The sequence below is a fragment of the Alnus glutinosa genome, chromosome 1, assembly GCF_958979055.1.
Source record: "Alnus glutinosa chromosome 1, dhAlnGlut1.1, whole genome shotgun sequence".
NCBI lineage: Eukaryota > Viridiplantae > Streptophyta > Magnoliopsida > Fagales > Betulaceae > Alnus > Alnus glutinosa.
The window spans coordinates 2,278,449-2,296,954 of record NC_084886.1 but is presented as its reverse complement, the minus strand read 5'-3'; the positions used below and the strand labels follow the sequence as shown (position 1 = coordinate 2,296,954).

Genomic DNA, 18,506 nt, shown 5'->3' with positions numbered 1-18,506 from the left:
CGATAGAGGTATTTTTTAAATAAAAAAAAAAACTGCTATAGGGCACATTACCTAACACTGAAGTTTGGTGAATGGTAGTTTTTTATTTTATTTTTTTGAAAATTGGTGAATGGTAGTTCACCGGCGACAGTGTAGTTATGTCTTTTTCGTGTCTCTGTAATATGATCCGATATCACCTACCAACCCACTACTACTCATACTTATTGATGTGTCGTGAGATGGGCTGTGTTACATTCATGTGTACTAAAGATTGAACTGTTTTGATTTTGTTCAACTTGTTTAAATCGTAAGTGGTTGCAATTTAATTGTCTGGGCTAAAAAATTCACTATATCATGCAGATGGAGAGCAAATGAAAACCCTTTTCTTAGTTATTCATTTAAGAATTATATAAAGAGTTTATTGGAATCATAGCATCCTCCATTTGCGGTATCAAGAAACTTGATGAGAATAATTTAAAGGATTTTTTTTTGAGTAATTCGGCCTATAAGTAATTATAAATATTCAATTTTCATTTCACTAGGTTAATGTGACAGTGTCCATCAGTCATTAATTTTTTTTAATTTTTTTTTAATAAACAATAATTTAAGGACTGATAAGCACAATAACATTAACACAGTAAAATGAGTGGGGAAAGCATTATTTTATCTCTACATCCATATTAGGGAATATCTCAATAAAACTACATTTTATTCATATTTCTTGATAATTGGTTTACCATACAATTGTCATTATTTTATAGAAAACTGTAGTAGATAAAGATAATACCCTAACAGGGCCCCAAAAGTCTTTTAGTCCCCGGGCCTGCACTAAGACACAAGCTCGCCAAAGGATGGGCCAGGATGACAGTAATGCGGGTCAGTCGGTTCTTACCAAACCCGAATTCGAAGAAGGGGAAACAGGGAGAAGTAAGGCCAGGACTCAGGAGGGTGCAAAACCGAAGATAGCCGTAACCTCATCAGCTATCTCCACTTGAGCCTCCGTCTCGGTTCAATTATCTCCCTTTGTTTTTATTTTTTCTCTCCTCTGTTTGGTAAGCGAGAAAATCATAGCCAAAGCTCTCACGTGCTGGAAAATCCATGGCTCCGAAGCCCAAGGACAAAGCGAAACCCTCTCCTTCGCCGTCGCAGCCTCCCCCTCCTATCGAAGATCTGTTCGGTTCCCTTAGCAAGCACATCCAACGATCCGATTTCGAACAAGCGGCCAAAGTCGCAGATCAAGGTCCAATCCTCACTTTCACGCTCGTCTCCTTCTCCGAATTCGTCAGTTTATTTATTCAGTCTTAATGTGTGATTTGTATATGTATTTTTTAATCCTTTTCAGTTCTCTCTATCGCACCTGGTGATGAGGACGCGATTCGGTGCAAGGTTGTAGCGTTGATCAAGGCCGATAAGATCGAGGACGCTATCTCGACGATTCAGTCCTCGCAGAAGTTTCCGATTGATTTCAGTTTCTTCAAGGTAGTTGCTTTCTCGAACAATTTATCCGTATTTGCAGTTAAATCTGTTGTCCTCTGTTGGTTGAAGCCGAATGCATTGCAGTAAATAAATTTCGATGAACCTTACATTGGTGAATTCTTAAGAAAACAGAGAGATTTTATATCACTAGGCATTGCCTTGAATTATAATGACCCTAGCCTGAAAAGAGCGGACAATAAATGAAATAGGAACTCACAAGCTGATTACTTCCTTAGGAAAGTAAAGTTTGAAGTCTTTGTTTTACCATAATATTGCCATATTGAGTGCGTGTGCGCATGCTGTATGTGATTGGTCTTTAGTTTTGTGGAAGCTTATTTCTCTCTCATTTTATAAAAATCCTATAATTTGTCGGGTCAGAAAATTGACAGGAAAAGAACTACAAATTTGGCAAGATTGGTGATTGGTATGTGATGTGAATTGTGAAGTACCCTTGGATTTAGGTGTCTCTCTCTCCCTCTCTCTCTCTCTTCATGTTAATGTGCAATTCAAGTTTTTTTCTTTTCCTTGTTCATATGTTAATTTTTCACTCTAGTTGAATCGTTCTCCACTCTCAATTCCATGCGGTCTTAGTAGTTTGAATAATATCAGATGGAACACCCAATTTTCCTGTATTTTAGTCTGTGGTCCTTATATGAGCTCAATCAAATGAAAACAGCAATGTGGACCATTACATATTATTTCATTAAGGATTTTCTTCCACAAATATATCTGGGGTTTTCAAGTTTACATTTGGTTGTATATAATGCTCCAAGAGCATACTTACATGCCTCAATGATGTTCTTATTTTGCTTTTGCTATCTCTAAATAGGCATACTGCTTATACAGACAAAACAAACTCGATGAAGCTTTGGAGTCCTTGAAAAGCCTAGAGGGGAATTCTACAGCCATGCTGTTAGAGTCTCAGATTCTGTATCGTCTGGGAAAAATGGATGCTTGCATGGATATTTATCACAAGCTTCAAAAATCCAAGTTTGAATCATTAGAAATAAACTCTGTTGCTAGTTTGGTTGCCGCTGGGAGGGCTTCTGAAGTGCAAAGAATGATGGATACACTTAGAGTCAAAGCAACTAGCAGTTTTGAGTTGGCATTCAACACTGCTTGTTCTTTAATTGAAAGTAACAAGTACACAGATGCAGAACAACTATTGCTTTCAGCGCGAAGGTAATGTACTATTTTGCTTTCAACTTTATTGAATAGTATCATAATTTCAAAAATTAACTTTCATATTATTTTTTGATGCTTAGTACTCTCTTTACTGCATTATTTCTCAAGCTTAAGTTTGGTGTATCTGCAGCTTTCTTGAATGTGGCTGCTAGTATCTTGTAAACAGTACCTTTACAGAAATCTTATATGACCATATACATGCAGAGCTTAGATTTGAATTACGGCAACTTTGTTAAGCAGCATCTAGTCAAGCAAACCATTTGCTCTTAAGATTATTTTGGACTAATGGGAACTCAGTTTTGTTCTTTAATTGTTCATTTCATTTTTGCTGTGTGATTATATTGTGCACTGCAAACCCGCTGCTCGGTGTTGTGATAGTATATTAAAGTTTGAGGTCTGATTTGGTCTATTTGGGTCATGGTTTTGGCTTTTCCCCTTGTATATGACCTGAGTACATAGAAGTCCTTTATTTCTTCATTTTTGGTGGCGAGACAGACCCCATTGAAAGAGAGAGATTCCTGCTTGTAGAAGTAAGTTAAGGGTTCGGACTAAGAGCCATCTGTAATCTTCAATGCAAAGAAACTTCTACTTGGTGTTGTATATTGCAGTTCCTTATAATGTATAATGATATTTAACATTTTAGGATTCTATAATGCTTCTTCATAGAACCTGGTATTCTGTTTCTGAATCGTGGTTGCGCATCTTTTGAAAAGTTCTCTTTTTGCCATTTGCAGCAGATGGTTTAAACTCTTTTCTCTTTAAATTTTGGTTGTAACTACAAATAGTACTTGGGGAAGTTGACATTCAAAAGGAAATAACTTTGATTCGGGAGGAGTTTACATTCAGTTGAATAAGTTATGTTTGGAGTCTGGAAATCATATCCTGTATTGTAACATCATCACTTTTAATCTTAAATGTTGTGAAGAAAGTGATGGAGGGATCTATGCTGATAGTTTTATACGCACTTTATTTTTCTTTTTCTTTTTCTTTTTTCTTTTTTATTGTTTCCACTGAATATGAAGGAAACAAGGGTTTCAGTGTGGAATGAATTGAGATTCACTGAACTGTGAGCACATGCATGAACTTGGAAAAGGGGGAAAAATTCTGTAGAACAGTGATGATGTAATGGACGCTAATGTGCTTGTTGTTGTTGTCAGAATTGGTCAGGAAACGCTATTGGAAGAGAACTTGCCTGATGATGAAATAGAGATTGAATTGGCTCCTATAGCTGTCCAGTTGGCCTATGTTCAGCAGGTGAGATTATTACGTCATATAAAACTTGGATCTTTTCTTCTTTTGATGACAAGGGCAGCAAGTAATGCAAATTATCTTTATTCATCAGCTCCTTGGGCACGCACAAGAGGCCATTGAAGCTTACACAGATATTATTAATCGAGATTTGGCAGACGAATCATCACTAGCAGTGGCAGTGAACAACCTTATTGTGTCTAAAGGTGCAAAAGAGGTTTCTGATAGTCTAAGGAAACTTGACCGGCTGAAAGAGAAGGATTCGCAGAACTTTCAGCTTGCTCGTGGACTTGACTTGAAGCTTTCACCAAAACAAAGGGAAGCAATATATACAAATCGGGTTCTTTTACTTCTCCATGCAAATAGGCTGGATCAGGTCTTGAATTCTCTCCTTTTAGTTAACTAATTTATTTTTAGTACTTCCCTGTGGTTCTGTACCAAAGCGAAGAACTCTAGGTGCTGCTGATTTCCTTCTTCTTTTCTTTTTTTCCTCTAAGCAAATACAAGCAGGGAAAGGGAAAAAACAAACTAATGATGAACTCTATTTCTTGTTAAACTTTTACAGGCTCGAGAACTTGTTGCTGCACTGCCTGGCATGTTTACTGACAGTGTGATGCCTGTATTGCTTCAAGCTGCTATTTTGGTGAGAGAGAACAAGGCTGGGAGAGCAGAAGAAGTTCTGGCACAGTTTGCCGAAAAGTTCCCTGATAAATCCAAGGTTGTTCTCCTAGCAAGGGCACAGATTGCTGCTGCTGCTGGCCATCCCCATATTGCGGCAGAGTCCCTGGTTAAGATACCTGATGTCCAGCACATGCCTGCCACCGTTGCAACCCTTGTGTCTCTTAAGGAGCGTGCTGGAGATATTGACGGTGCAGCTGCTGTGCTTGACTCTGCAATCAAATGGTGGTCAAATGCCATGACTGAGGACAATAAGCTTAATGTCGTAATGCAAGAGGCTGCTTCCTTCAAGCTCAGGCATGGCCTTGAAGAGGATGCTGCCCGTTTATATGAGGAGCTTGTAAAAAGCCAGGGAAATATAGAAGCATTGGTTGGGCTGGTAACTACGGTTGCTCGTGTGGATGTGAACAAGGCAGAAGTTTATGAGAAGCAGCTGAAGCCGTTACCAGGTTTGAAGGGGGTTGATGTGGATGGTTTGGAGAGGACTTCTGGAGCGAAGCATGTCGAGGGTGCTTCTGATGTTGGGGTCACTGAGGCCTATGAGGAGGGGAAGAGTAAAGCAAAAGGAAAGAAGAAGAGAAAGAGGAAGCCGAGGTACCCTAAAGGGTTTGACCCGGCAAACGCAGGTCCTCCACCAGATCCAGAAAGGTGGCTCCCCAAGAGAGAGAGGTCGAGTTACAGACCGAAGAGGAAGGATAAGAGAGCAGCTCAGGTGAGAGGATCTCAGGGTGCAGTTGTTAGAGAAAAACAGGAATCAAGTACTTCTGGTGCCAGTTCCAACACTTCAAACACAAAATCAAGCCAAGGGGGCTCCTCCAAAGGAGCCTCACATAATGCAGTTGCAGAGCAACCCAAGCCTTCATCCAAGTCGTCTAGAAAGAAGTCTAGGAATTAACTAGGAAGGATCCATAATTTTTGGTTGAAAATTTTTGAGTTGCTGCAGATTTTTTCAGTTCTCTTTTCATCTGTCGGGATTAAGCCTAGATTTTAGAAATTTATCTTTGGCCTCTGTTCTGTTTGGATTTGATTTGGAACAATCAGAGAACACTCTTTAACTTACTGGCCTTGTCGTGATGCCTTTCTATTATGCTGTTGTTACTGGTTATTTCGTTTAATGCTTTGTCGTTCTAACTTGGCTTTTGCGGCATTCACAAAGCAGAATCTGTTTTCGAACCTAAATTAGTTTACCTTTGACCAAAGCGTCGGATGCCTTGTCTTCAAGGGTTCCCGTTGTGAGATGCTTAGGGATTTGGAGATTGTCTCCCGGAACTTCAAGCTATCTAGTGTCAGAAAGGAACCAACCGTTCCTTGCCGTGACAGATATGATATGTTAATAATAATATTTTTATTTTTCTCTTAAAAAAGAACTTGTAATGGCCAACCAAAACCGGTCAAAGAATGAAATAGTTTGATATGGCTAAACAAACTGGGACAGCAGACTTCCCCTGCGGATATTTATTTCCTCCTTTACTTGGGCTTCAATTTTTTGAACCCATTACCAATCCCAACTTAGTTGCTTCTGAGAGTCGGGGTCCCATTTGGTCATGTAATTTTGTATGCCAGTGTATTTTTAAACAGAATAGTAAAAAATACATTGTTTGATAGTGCATTTAAAAAAAAAAAAAAAAAAGGTTTAAAAAAGTGAAAAAATCACCTTTTCAAATTGCATGATAATAAATATGTGATTTTAAATGCCGAATCGCGATTTTTTCATACACTCAACTATATTTTTAAAAATCACGGATTTCAAACCCAAAAATTTGAAACAGTGAAAGCTACCATAGGGATGTACCAATAACTAAATCAAATAATTACTTATAAAAAAATAAAAATAAAAACTAAATCAAATAACAATTATTAGTTTTTTTTTTTTTAAAAAAAAAAAAGAAAAAAAAAAAGGGGAATGAGAGAGAGGGAACGGGTCGGATATTTTCCCTTAAAATCCAATTATCCAATAAAATCTCCCACGCGATACGGATTGGGTGAGGTCAGACGCTTCACACAAGCTAAACACATCTTTCATCTTTGACCCTTTTGACGCACATCACGTCACAGCCAGCCAGCCATCTTTTATCTTCTTAAACATCCTAAAACCCAATTCAACACGAAACCAAAACCCCGCCTTACTACGATAATCCAGCCCATCGGATCAAGATCGAACGGACACAAACACAGGAATCCCGTAAAAAACAAAAGCATCAAAGCAATACTCCCAAGGCCGAGGAATCAGGAGCACCGAAAGGCGCGCAACACACGAAAAACAATTCCGTCTCCCGCCACATCTCATTGCGAAGAACGAGTAACCCATTGTTTGCACCCGACACGTGTCCTTTCCTATCCCCTAAATTGAACAATTCACCGTTGCCCTTCACTTTTTCTCACTCTCTAATTTCCTTATTTTCTTTATATCTCTTTTTGCCCTTTACTATTCTCTTTCTCTCTCCCTCTCTCTCTCCCCCTCTCGCTATTGCTTTTCTTTGAGAACTCGATCGACGGGCTCGCCGCTCTTCGGATCGAATTCCGACCAGACAGAAACCCTAAAAGCCCCAAACTTCATAGATTCAACAAAGAAGCTTTTTCTTCTGCGAGGATTCGATACCAAGAGACTCCGCTCTTGCCGTCGATTGTATTCCTTGTGTGGGCAAATAAATTAGGGTTTTGTTTCCGGCCATCGTCGTGGTAATCATTGTCGATTAGATTCGATTTGGTCATCGCCGATTCAGGTTCTTTATTTGTCTTTTGCTCCACTGCTTATCCATTTATTCGATCCGAATAGTCTTCTCGTTTTTTTTTTTTTTGTTCTTTTTTTTTTGTGTAAAATTTGCAAACCCTAGTTTTGATCAGGTTAGCTTAGGGGTAAAAAAGAAAAGAAAAAAAAAAAAGAAATTTGATTGATTCTTATGTTGTAGATATATTCGTTTAGGGCATCGTTTTTATTCCATTCTAGCTAATTTCAGGTTCTTCGCAAGAAACTCTGTGAAATTTTTGGTGCGTCGTTTTAGTTTGCCATCCGAAATCGAGGGTTTTTCTTGTTAGATCTCCCGGGAAATTTTCCCTTTTCTTTTGTTTTTGCAATTATTTTTTATTTTTAAACCTTGTGTTTTTCGGAAAAAGACTCAAAGAAATCTAGGGTTTGGTCATATATTCTGTAAAGAGAGATTGGGATAAGGTTTATATATACAATGGCCTTGAACTTTTCGCATCGACCAATCTTTCCTGCGCATCTGGCCGAGGACAATTTGGTTTCGCCCATTAGGATTGCTAATGGTTATCTTGTCGAGGGTCTCCCGGAGAAGAATGGAGATGGGTTCGGCAAGTCTTGGCTTTCGAACCGGGAAGTTGATGATCCATTTGATTATGGGAGGGACAGATGTGATAGGAGTGGCTCACAGGAGTCGGTATCAAACGACGTTCTTGATCTTTTGCCTTCAGATCCCTTTGGTATGGATATAAGTACCACTTTTACAGCAATCACTGGTTGGCTTGAAGACTTGGAGGTTGATTATGGTGGTTTTGGTGGGTATGGTGGGGATGAGGTTGGGGCAAGCAATGATAGCTATCAGTTATTTGCAGGGTTGAATTTTATTTGGAACAATGCTATGAGATTCCAGGCTTTCCCTGGGACTATGGAGGTTGATAATAAGTCCAATGTGGCAAGTGGACTTGGTGGGTGTTCAGGGATGAAGGAAGTTCGTGATGCTTCCTGCCATGGTCATTTTGGATCAGATTGTAACATGGATGACATTCTAGGTTTGGGAAATGAAACTTTTGGAGTTGCTGGCCAGCAAGGTGAAGATTGTTGGGAGGGCAATGGGATTTGTTCCGATGGAGATATAGGAGCTCCTCATGCAGCTTTCAATTTAGCCCTTGGTTATGTGAGTGAGCGGGATCTCCTTGTTGTTGAAACTGTGTGTAGATCTCTGCGCTCTACAGTTCGAGGTGACCCTCTTTTGTGGAGGAGTATACACATTGATCAACCTTTGAATGAGAAGATCACTGATGATATTCTTTTGCAATTAACTAATAGAGCTCAAGGTAGTCTCCAATGCTTGAGCCTGGTGGAGTGCACAAAGATCACTGATAATGGTCTGAAACGCGTGCTTGAAAGTAATCCAAGGCTTACCAAGGTCAGTGTGACTCATTTCATCAATGCAGCTATCAGATTAGTTGATCTATTCATGTCTTTGTTACCGTCTTTATCCATGTGTCTGTATGATTGGGATGATTTATTTTTTTGGTCTCTATTTCATTTTGGAAGCCTTTATCCTCCCATTGAAAACTCTAAAATAATTCTAGGTCCATTCTCAATAAAACTTCAAATTGAATTTCATGACCTTGTATTATTAAAAAGTTCACCAATGACAGTGATAAAAGTAGTCTGACTTGTCTTATACAGCCTGGATCTTTACTTCTATGTTCTGTCTTCTCTTCAAATTTTGCTTGTTCTGTTCCTAGAGTTGATTGTCTTCTGGACATGCATTTTGTGACAGTTCTAGATATAATGTTAATTGCATAGTTATCATATTAAGAGGTGCTCTCAGAATTTGTCTTAAAGGTGGCGTAACATTTTTACCTTTTATATTTGGTTAGCTGTTTTTCGAAGTGGATATTATTACACAGAAAAGTGTCCATGTGTCTTTCTACATAACAAGCAAAAATAGGAGCAACTTAATCAAATCCAAGCTGAATCAGGTTCATGCAGTCTGATGTTAGGATTAGAGGTCTGAAGTTGAGCTATTGCATTTCATTCTGTTTAGCCAAGTACAATGACCAAATTGTAAGTTTAGAATTAATTGACAAGACTTTCACCTTAAGCTTGAGTATTATTTATTAAAACGAAAATTAAAAAGAGGGGGGGGGGGGATGTTACTCTATGCTGTGCATGCAATAATGGGTGCATAGAGAGAATCTGAGGACTGAACCTAAAAATAAAAAATTTAGGTTCATGATGCAGGGATGGGTCAACTGGTTATTGGTGGCACTAGGCTTAACTGTAGATACCTACTTTTGTTGCTGTGTGGACATTTTTTGGCGTTTTGACCAGTGTTTTACTGCATGAATTGTCTGTTTGAGCATATAATTTGTTTTGTTGCATTAAATTGATACACTGCTAAACTTGCTCTTCCTGTATGCAGTTGAGTGTGCCAGGATGTACAAGACTCAGTATTGAAGGTATTGTGAGTTGCTTGAAGGCTTTCAAGTCTGTGGGTACTCCTGGAGTGAAGCATTTGCGAATTGGTGGACTTTATGGTGTGGCACACAAGCATTATGAAGAGTTGAAGTTTTTGTTAGGCATGGATAGCCAGATACAGCAGAATGCCCACAAGCCGCATTTTTATCGCAGAGGGAACATTTATCTGTCCTGTGATGATGATCGTGCTATTGATCTTGAAACGTGCCCAAGATGCCAGAACCTGAGGCTTGTTTATGATTGCCCAGCTGAGGGTTGTCATGGGAAAGAACATGCGAATCAGGTATGCAGGGCATGCACAATTTGCATACTACGGTGTTCTCAGTGTGGCTGTTGCATTAATGACAGTGAATATGAGGAAACGTTTTGTTTGGAGTTGCTTTGCTCCGAATGTGGGAAACAACCACTGAAGTGTTAAGAGAGGCAGCATGATAGTTGGTACCTCTAACTGATGGTCTCCATGAACAGGGTTATAGCTTCTGTCTTCATGGCTAGAGACTGACACCTGCATATCTCTGCTGGTTGCACATTATGGATGAGATATGTGGCAAGATGGGTTATCTGGACAGCTACCAAGAAATGTAAGGTAGCTTAGAATAGTATGGTTCCATTTCTTTCTGTCACTATTGCCTTCTGAGTAACTATGTCAGCCTATGGGTGCGGTTGTGAACTTGGGTGGGATGCGTTTGGTATCATCTGAGTTGGGGGTTTATGTCTGTCGTTGAAAGGGAGGGAAAAGAAGAAAAAAAATAAAAAATAAAAAGAAAATGTAAATTAGGAATGGAAGGAATATTCTGAAGAAAGTCTCCACCCACGTACACTGTCCAAGATGATGTATCTTATGTTATTAGGTGATTCTGCTGAATAACACTCATGGATATTCGAAAGTGTTAGGTGAGTTGGTGTAGAAGGGGGATTTGACTATTCAGCATTCTGTGCTGGGAGTGCGATGCTGTAGAGAACAGAGTGGAAGGTGTGTTCTATGGTATTGACTATCATTCCACATAACTTGTACCCCGCACCGCTGAAGGAAGTAATCATGTATCCGATTCCTTGAAGTGGGCTGTACCTTGGTCTTGGGCAGGATATCTCCTCCTTGAGCTTAGGGAGTCTGAGAACTGTGCGCTTGTGGAGACAATTAATTTTTACCTTCTATGGTTGTTGATTGTTATTTTACATTACAGATGGGCATTGTTCTTTTTTTTTCTTCCTTTGGAGGAAGATTCTTGTTGCCCTCAGTTATGAATGTCAAACCCTATAATATGTTAGCTTTCCATGCCAAAAAGTGCTGTTGTTTCTTCCAAACGTTGTTGTTAGAGCTTTTGGTATGATTTTAAGAAATAAACTTGTCTAGTATGCTTTGATGTCTTGGTAACGAGGTGGAAACTTTGCTTGCCATTCGATCAGGATTTGAGGGAAAGAGATGAAACGAAATGGCAGCACGAGTATCAATTTCCTTGCCACTTTTGCACTCATGTAACTACCATTCAGGAACGACAAATTCCATTTATCTAGGATCTATTTTCATTTGGTATTTTGGCTTAAATAGTTTAAAACGCTGTGCGACTTGAAGGATATGGTCGGCTGTGGATTCTTACATCCACCCTTTTATATGTTTATAATATAGGAATGAGGGGCATGGCCAAGTGGTAAGGCAACCGGCAATGGGTTTTGGTCCCAGTATTCGGAGGTTCGGCTCCTTCCGTTCCAGAGCAGAGCATGCCTATTATGTATATCATATCAGATTATATATATCGTATTAGAATATCGACTTTATATCATAATAAAAGATTGTCTTTTTTTTTTTTCAAACAACTTTCTCGTTTTTTTTTTCTTTTTTTATTAAGAGTATAAAAATAATAATATTGGATAGAATATACCTATTAATATAGAAGTAATGCCTAATCATCCCGTTAGAAACATTATTGTTACTTTTGCTACCGTTGGGATAAATCTAATACCTTCCTCAGTTCCCGCCTATGTATATGGGATATTTTAAGAAGAGTGTCTTTTTTTCTTTTTTTTTTATTAAGAGTAATAATATTGGATAGAATACCTGATTAGATTTAGATAATATATGTGTACGTAACAAGTTATATTATGGGGTTTACATATATTCATAATTACCGTTATGATTGGAATTAAGAAGGATTTTTTAATTTTTTATTGAAAAGAATCAATATTTATTAGTTTAGTTATGCATCCTTTTGGATTTTTTTATATCATTAGGAAAACGCAAATCAATAATCGAGCCGGATCTGGGGTATCATAAGGGATTTACCTTTTTTTAATGATTAATGCAGATTAGATCAAAAACAATTCTTGAATGAGTTATAAAAATAGAAGAAGATGTTATTGTTATATAGAATGATGCCCATTCAAGTTGATTTCATTCAATTCAACGATTGACCAAAAGAGAATTTTAATAAATAATAAATTACATTAACTTAGATCAATCAAATACTGATATTTCATTGCAATGATTCTGTCTAACGAATTTCATTAGATCCTGAAAAACTAGGTTATACATTTTGTCTTTATATATTTAAAATTAGAAAGCCCCAACCTTCTAATTAGGTCAAGAAAGACCCAAAGAGTCCAAGGTCCAATATTAAAATAATTTCAGAGGTTTGCCTTGACTTTGTCTATGTCAACAAACAATTCAAAATGCCTCTACTTTTTTAGAACAGGTCGATTCGAATGAATCACCTTTTCCACAGAGGTAAATATTTGCCTGCTAGGCAAGAGGATAGCAAGTTATAAATTCTGTCTCGGTAGGACATATATTTCTATTACTAATCCCTTTCGTTACATGATTTCTTCTTCATATAGATAAATATAGGATCTATGAAGCAATTACTTAAAAGTACATTTTGTGCGACAGCCCTTCCTATCTATAGAAAAGGATCTCATGATCATACACCGATCTTACTTGGGATCGCAAATCCCAAGTTTATATATGAAGAGCAGATTTAATTATAATTAATATCTATGAAGATACATATTGTAGATTGATCTATATTAAACCTATATCTTTATACAATACAACTTTATCTCACAAATTAAAGAGAGCAAATGAACAATAATAAAATATATTAGAAAATCTTAGTTTTTTTTTTTTTTTTTTTTTTTTTTTTTTTTTTTTTTTTATATTCTTCTGCATCCTAATCTGGCATTTTTGGGGAACAACAAATGGGGTTCTATCATTTCATGATGGATCAGCCAATTATTGGGCCGAGCTGGATTTGAACCGGCGTAAACATATTGCCAACGAATTTACAGTTCGTCCCCATTAACCGCTTGGGCATCGATCCAGGAAGAATCAATTCTCGATTTATTGATAATCCATGATCAACTTCCTTTTGTAATATCTTACCCTCAGGGGAATTCAAATCCCCACTACCTCCTTTATTCTATATTTTATCAAATTTTCATTTTGTAGCTGTCGCACAGCTCCTTATTTACATGGGAGCCATAAATGTTTTAATCATATTTGTTGTCATGTTCATGAATGGTTCAAAATATTACAAAGATTTTAATCTTTGGGCCGATAGAGATGGGGTTACTTTGTCGGTTTGTACAGGTATTTTTGTTTTTGTCATACATGATTAAGTTGCGAAAACTTCTGAATAGGTATTCTACATTTGAACTGAACTCGTTAAAGAATTTCTTTCTAGTTGCATACGAGCAATTGAGGTTTTTAAACTATAAAAACGTCACATATGAGCCCTTTAAACTCTCACTCCCTTTCAAATAAGTCATTCCCTTAGCAATTGCAAAATTTAGATTCAGAAGCAGCATTAAGATAGTGTTTATTATGTTATCGGTAACAACATAAGCAATTGGTTTGCTTGTTTATTCAAATGACTATGACCAAATTGTAGTTTAATATATGAATCTATGTCAATAGAACATTCAATTGTTAACAGTCCAGCAAATAACTTTCGTGCGGGTTCTACAAATATTGGGAATTGTTTTACAGTTTTGTGGGTCTCTAATTTTGTTGTTTGGCTGGGTTGAGTTTGTCAGATTGGTAAAATGAAAAATTAAAATTCAACTAAAGAGACTCAGAATTTGTTTGCTTCTATTTTCCTTTTATTTAAATGTAAAACATTCTACATTGAAATAAAAATCAAAGTACATAACTATGTGGGCATGTGGGAACTGATCTGATAAGGTTAAAAAGGTGAGGACATTCAAAGAAAGAAAGTGAATAAGATTATTCTTAACAGAGAAAGAAAGTGAAAAACAACCATTGTTGAATCAATAGCGGAAGCTTAATATATAGCAGGATCAAGCCTAACGAATGACATTGGATTGTGTCTTGTGCAACAAAGAGGCTTCTTGATCCTCAGCGGTCCACGTTATTTCTGAGATTTCTTGCGGATATCTTTCATCCATTTGAAGTTTAATATTGATTTCCCAAACTTGCTCCCTTTAGACCCATCCTTTCCCTTCTTCTTGTCGTTCTCTGATGCCGAAGGCGGCGGGGGGTCGGGGTTGTCGTAGTCCCATTGATCAGCCCACGAAAGTCCAGAATCCATCTTCTCTCCTTCCTTTCCTAACTCTCTTGCATTTCCTGGACCAGAACTCTTTGATGACAGCTTTTAGAAATTTGTTCCAACAGTCATTTGCTTATTTTAAGCTAAATGCTATGCTGCTGCTTTGGTCCTTCCTTTTGCAAAGGAGGCATAAACTTGGAAACAAGTTGGTTATTTTGGGTGAACGGCATTAGGAAATCCTCTTAAATCACCATTTGCTTCTTTTAACCAAATCTGCTTTGACCACTTTGATTCTTAACGTTGATCGCAGCCTTCCATATGAGTTAGGTTATTTCGGTAAACAACCGATGGCCCTTCATGAACCCTTTTTGACGGGGTATAAATCTATTGTTCAAGGCAATGATAAATCCATACCTATATCCATGTCAAACCTTACGTTTACCTAATCATGTCTGCCATCGATTGACTGGCTAATTTAAGATAGTTTCTCATACTTGAAAAGGCAAAGATAAGGACAGTTTTCCTGAACATTAAAATTTCATTAATATAAAGTAACGTTAGAAACCACTTTTTTATATCATAATTATCTCACAATACTCATGTGACAGTTCCAACCAATCTTTAGATCAGTCCTAATATATATATATATATATAAGAAGAAAAAAAAATTCAAGAGTTAGTTATCACATCAACATTGTGGGATAGTTACAAGATAAAAATGTTGTTTTTAACATTACTCAAGTAATGACAAAAACTACAATTTTATCCCACGATTATCTCACAATGCTGACTTAGCAGTTTCAACTGACCATTTGATTTTTTTATTTTTTTTTAACAATGATGGTTGAAAACTGTCACATCAACATAGTAGTTGTAAGATAAAAACGTAGTTTTTAGCATTACTCTAATTCCTCGCTGAAACAACACAACACTGACCAACGGTTCTAGCGTCTCTGACATCATGCGAACACCAAAGCTACCACTGCAAATTAGGGGCCCTGAATTCCAATATGTTTGCAACATAATGAAATAGTAAAGTATATCATCAAGGTGGTTTGAAAATTTACAATGAGAGCTAATGAGCTGCAATAACAAATACACGAATAACCAATGGATTACAGACAAAAAATGAGCACAAAGATAGGAGTCAGTTGCTCAACCTTTTACTTGGGCTCATCACCTATAAAATTCAACGTGACCGGCAATCTCCTTACACAACAGCTTTGCCTCACCAGCTAACTTTAGGCTCTTAACAATGGCAAGTCCTGTCTGTTTGTGGGTAGATGCCGGCTTATATGACATGGCCTCTTCTTTGATACCCAGTAACACAGCCTCCCTAGCAGGAACCACATTTTCCCACCAAAACTCACGTAAAATCCCATGTATCAACTCCCAATAAACACGGTCCCTATTCACACGAAATATTGAGCTTCCGTTTTGGGTCCAGCAATACAAGTCAACCCATTCTCTGTCCATTATCTCCATCTGACCCTGCACCTGAGGCATGTAATAGAATGGCATAGTTGACCAGGGCAGAGCCGTCTCAGGCTTCCCCTTGTTATATGGGCATTTTACTTCCAGGATACCACCTTCTGGAAAGCAACCGAGAAGACCATCGGGGGAAGCACCAATCCAGTGAAATCGCTCCTCTGAATGGGTTGCAAATCCTAATGAGCTCACCTCGCGACCGGTGATGCTTCTGTAGCGGTCTATAGCAGCTGCTTCATTGAGCACGCCCCACTCCATGGCAGACTTTTTGGAAGCTCCAGGTGTTTCTGTTTCTGATTCAAATACTTTCTCATTCCAGAGCTCAAATCGACGGTTTCCTTTCCAAAAGCCCAAGGCAGTGCTGAAAGTGCTCGTTGTCAGCTTGTCCCTGCGAAGGGCAAACCATTCTTCTGAACGTTGGGGAGCATCAGATGGCGTAAGGTGCGCAGCCAACACTAAATGTGAGGGTGGACGAACAATGGGAGGAGCAGTTGGAAAGATCACTGTTGAGGTGAATCCGGAAACGGTTCTCAGAATTCCATGCTCTTTTCTTGGAAACAGTGATACAGCTGCTTCATGGCAATTGCCACAGAATCTAGTGATGCAGGCATTGCTCATTGCTGAGGTAATCATGCAGTTGATACCAAATTTATTTCGAGGAATGATCCTACAAATGCCACATACTGCTTGAAAGTTCAGTTGAAAAGTAATGCAAAAAGTAAGAGGAAATTTTTCCTCTGAGTGATAATATTGGAGTATAACATAAACAAAGAGAGAGAGAGAGACCAGTTTGTAAAAAAGTTTCATCTGAAATAAATACAAAACCACTAAAGGCTACAAATAGAATCCCATGCTACTGCTAAACTACTGATAAAGGGCGTCAATATAATCAACAGACTATACAAACGTATTTTTATTTCTCCCCTCCACGAAAACCATATTCTGTTCTTGCTTATTAAGTGGTCAACGTTTCATCAAATAATATTTATAATCAAGGATTTTTCAAAGATCTTTGTCAAAGAAAATGAATGAGTATTCGTTCCTTTTCCTACAACAGCATCATGCAATTCATTTTGTGGAAGGGGAACAATCCAAAACATCGAAAAAGCAGATGCTCGAATATCCTTTTCATGAAACAGTCTATGAATCTAAGCTTTTTATCGAATTAGACATGCTACATTATATTTCCAAGAGGCAAGAGCCTCTATTAGAAGTTGAATCTCAGCCCATGCAAATAATTGTTGCTACTTGGCAATGACATGAGAGAAAATTGATAATTTCATTTCAATTAACCTAACCTTTTCTCAATCATTAATTTTATCACATTACTTACAACGCTTATCAACTACTTAACTCAAATAGTACTGACATTTCCAGGACTTGTTTAGCAGCCAAATTTTGCAGATAAACAGTGTAAAAAAAAAAAAAGAATAACATATGGAAGTTTTGCAAATAATCATTTTTCCTGAAAAGTTAAAAGCAAATGATTTAACTTGAAAGAAAATAAACCATGAAATAAAATATACTAGGCAGAAGACAAAGCAATTACTTCATTCACTTGGTCACTGAGAAAACAACTATGCATGCGAACGAGAGGCTGATGCATTATAATTCCATAATAAAGAAAACCCAATGAGACATCGAAGCCAAAAACCAATCTCTGACAACCAAACAAGCCTAATTACTCAGTATACGAGAGGAAGAAAATGAAGGAAAGGTGTTTGCTTTAATACCTGACGGAGACCTAGACTTGAAGGAGACAGATTTAGGGGGCGTAAAAGAAGACGACGGTCTCAGAATGAAGAAGGGTCCTCCATTGTGAACACCAAATTGGGAAGCTCTAGTTTGAGAGGAAGAGACTTGAATGAACCTCATCGATTAAAGTTTGCTTCCAATCACGACCAAAGTCATGAAAGAAGAAGAAGAAGAAGAAAAGTACAAATGTTACCGAAAGTTCAAGTTTTCGCAGCTGAGCGCGTATCTCTGGAATAAGGGTTTTGCTTCAGACAAGGCTCAAAGATGCGACTCAAAGACAGGGAGAGGTCCTATCGGTTCATTTCAGAGACGCAGCGTTTTGGACACTCACGCCAAAAAACGCCGTCGTTCCCAGGAAGCCATTTGTGCAATTATGGTTGTGACCTTTTGCAAACACTTTTTTGTTTTCAATAATAAAAAATATATATATTTTTTCTGAAAAATTATGGACAAGCAATCTAAAATATATAATACTTTTTAAAAGTTGAATCCTAAAAAAAAATAAAAACATTTTATTACATCAAAACAATTTTTTTATTTTTTTTTTATTTAAAAAAAAAAAAATCAAAACTATTATCAAACATATAAGGTTTTATTTTACGAATTTGGCTCGCCTCAAGTGAACAAAATTAAGGATGAAAATTGTAATATAATAAATTTGATCACTAAAGCAATCTTTTAACAGAAAAGTCTCCAATAAATATTGTCTAGACAAACCAAAAATCTTATTTTATTGTTGCATTCACTTGCATTAATTTTTGTATTAGTAGGCCTCTCATCTCATAGTGGACTAATTCTGTGTGAATAATTGGCTCCCCATGTGTGGCCTCTTGATTCATTTTTCAATTGTCATTTGATGGATTTATTTGACTCCTTTTTGTACACAAAGATAAAATACTCAAGTATGTGTTGGACCAAAAATGAATTGAGAAATGCATAAAATAATCACCTTCTTTCTTCTTCTTTTTTGGTATGTTGTTAGCCTATTAATCACCTTAATTGTC

The 18,506-nt window shown here is 37.4% G+C and overlaps 4 protein-coding genes across 5 annotated transcripts; 2 read left to right on the top strand and 2 right to left on the bottom strand.

The window, feature by feature from the left end:
- Window positions 1–896: 896 nt before the first annotated feature.
- Window positions 897–5,653, top strand: LOC133865319 (uncharacterized). Its single transcript, XM_062301709.1, has 6 exons — window positions 897–1,219; window positions 1,322–1,458; window positions 2,285–2,637; window positions 3,798–3,894; window positions 3,983–4,264; window positions 4,454–5,653. Exons 1-6 carry the CDS (start codon window positions 1,078–1,080, stop codon window positions 5,459–5,461), a joined length of 2,019 nt encoding a protein of 672 aa, XP_062157693.1. The 5' UTR covers window positions 897–1,077; the 3' UTR covers window positions 5,462–5,653.
- A 1,297-nt stretch (window positions 5,654–6,950) lies between these two features.
- Window positions 6,951–11,113, top strand: LOC133865312 (F-box protein SKIP14). The gene is made up of 2 exons (XM_062301699.1): window positions 6,951–8,693; window positions 9,702–11,113. The coding sequence occupies exons 1-2, from the start codon at window positions 7,749–7,751 to the stop codon at window positions 10,173–10,175; spliced, it is 1,419 nt and encodes a 472-aa protein (XP_062157683.1). The 5' UTR covers window positions 6,951–7,748; the 3' UTR covers window positions 10,176–11,113.
- A 2,708-nt stretch (window positions 11,114–13,821) lies between these two features.
- On the bottom strand, window positions 13,822–14,473 carry LOC133858796 (uncharacterized). The gene has a single exon (XM_062294253.1). The coding sequence runs from the start codon at window positions 14,299–14,301 to the stop codon at window positions 14,122–14,124; it is 180 nt and encodes a 59-aa protein (XP_062150237.1). The 5' UTR covers window positions 14,302–14,473; the 3' UTR covers window positions 13,822–14,121.
- An 811-nt stretch (window positions 14,474–15,284) lies between these two features.
- On the bottom strand, window positions 15,285–17,839 carry LOC133858390 (uncharacterized). Of its 2 annotated transcripts, none has more exons than XM_062293853.1 (2): window positions 17,481–17,839; window positions 15,285–16,430 (listed from the first exon to the last, which is right to left on the bottom strand). In XM_062293853.1, exons 1-2 carry the CDS (start codon window positions 17,620–17,622, stop codon window positions 15,436–15,438), a joined length of 1,137 nt encoding a protein of 378 aa, XP_062149837.1. In that variant the 5' UTR covers window positions 17,623–17,839; the 3' UTR covers window positions 15,285–15,435. The 2 variants fall into 2 exon arrangements, with proteins under 2 accessions (XP_062149837.1, XP_062149838.1); XM_062293854.1 differs by having other exon boundaries at window positions 15,285–16,414; window positions 17,481–17,619.
- Window positions 17,840–18,506: the final 667 nt, after the last annotated feature.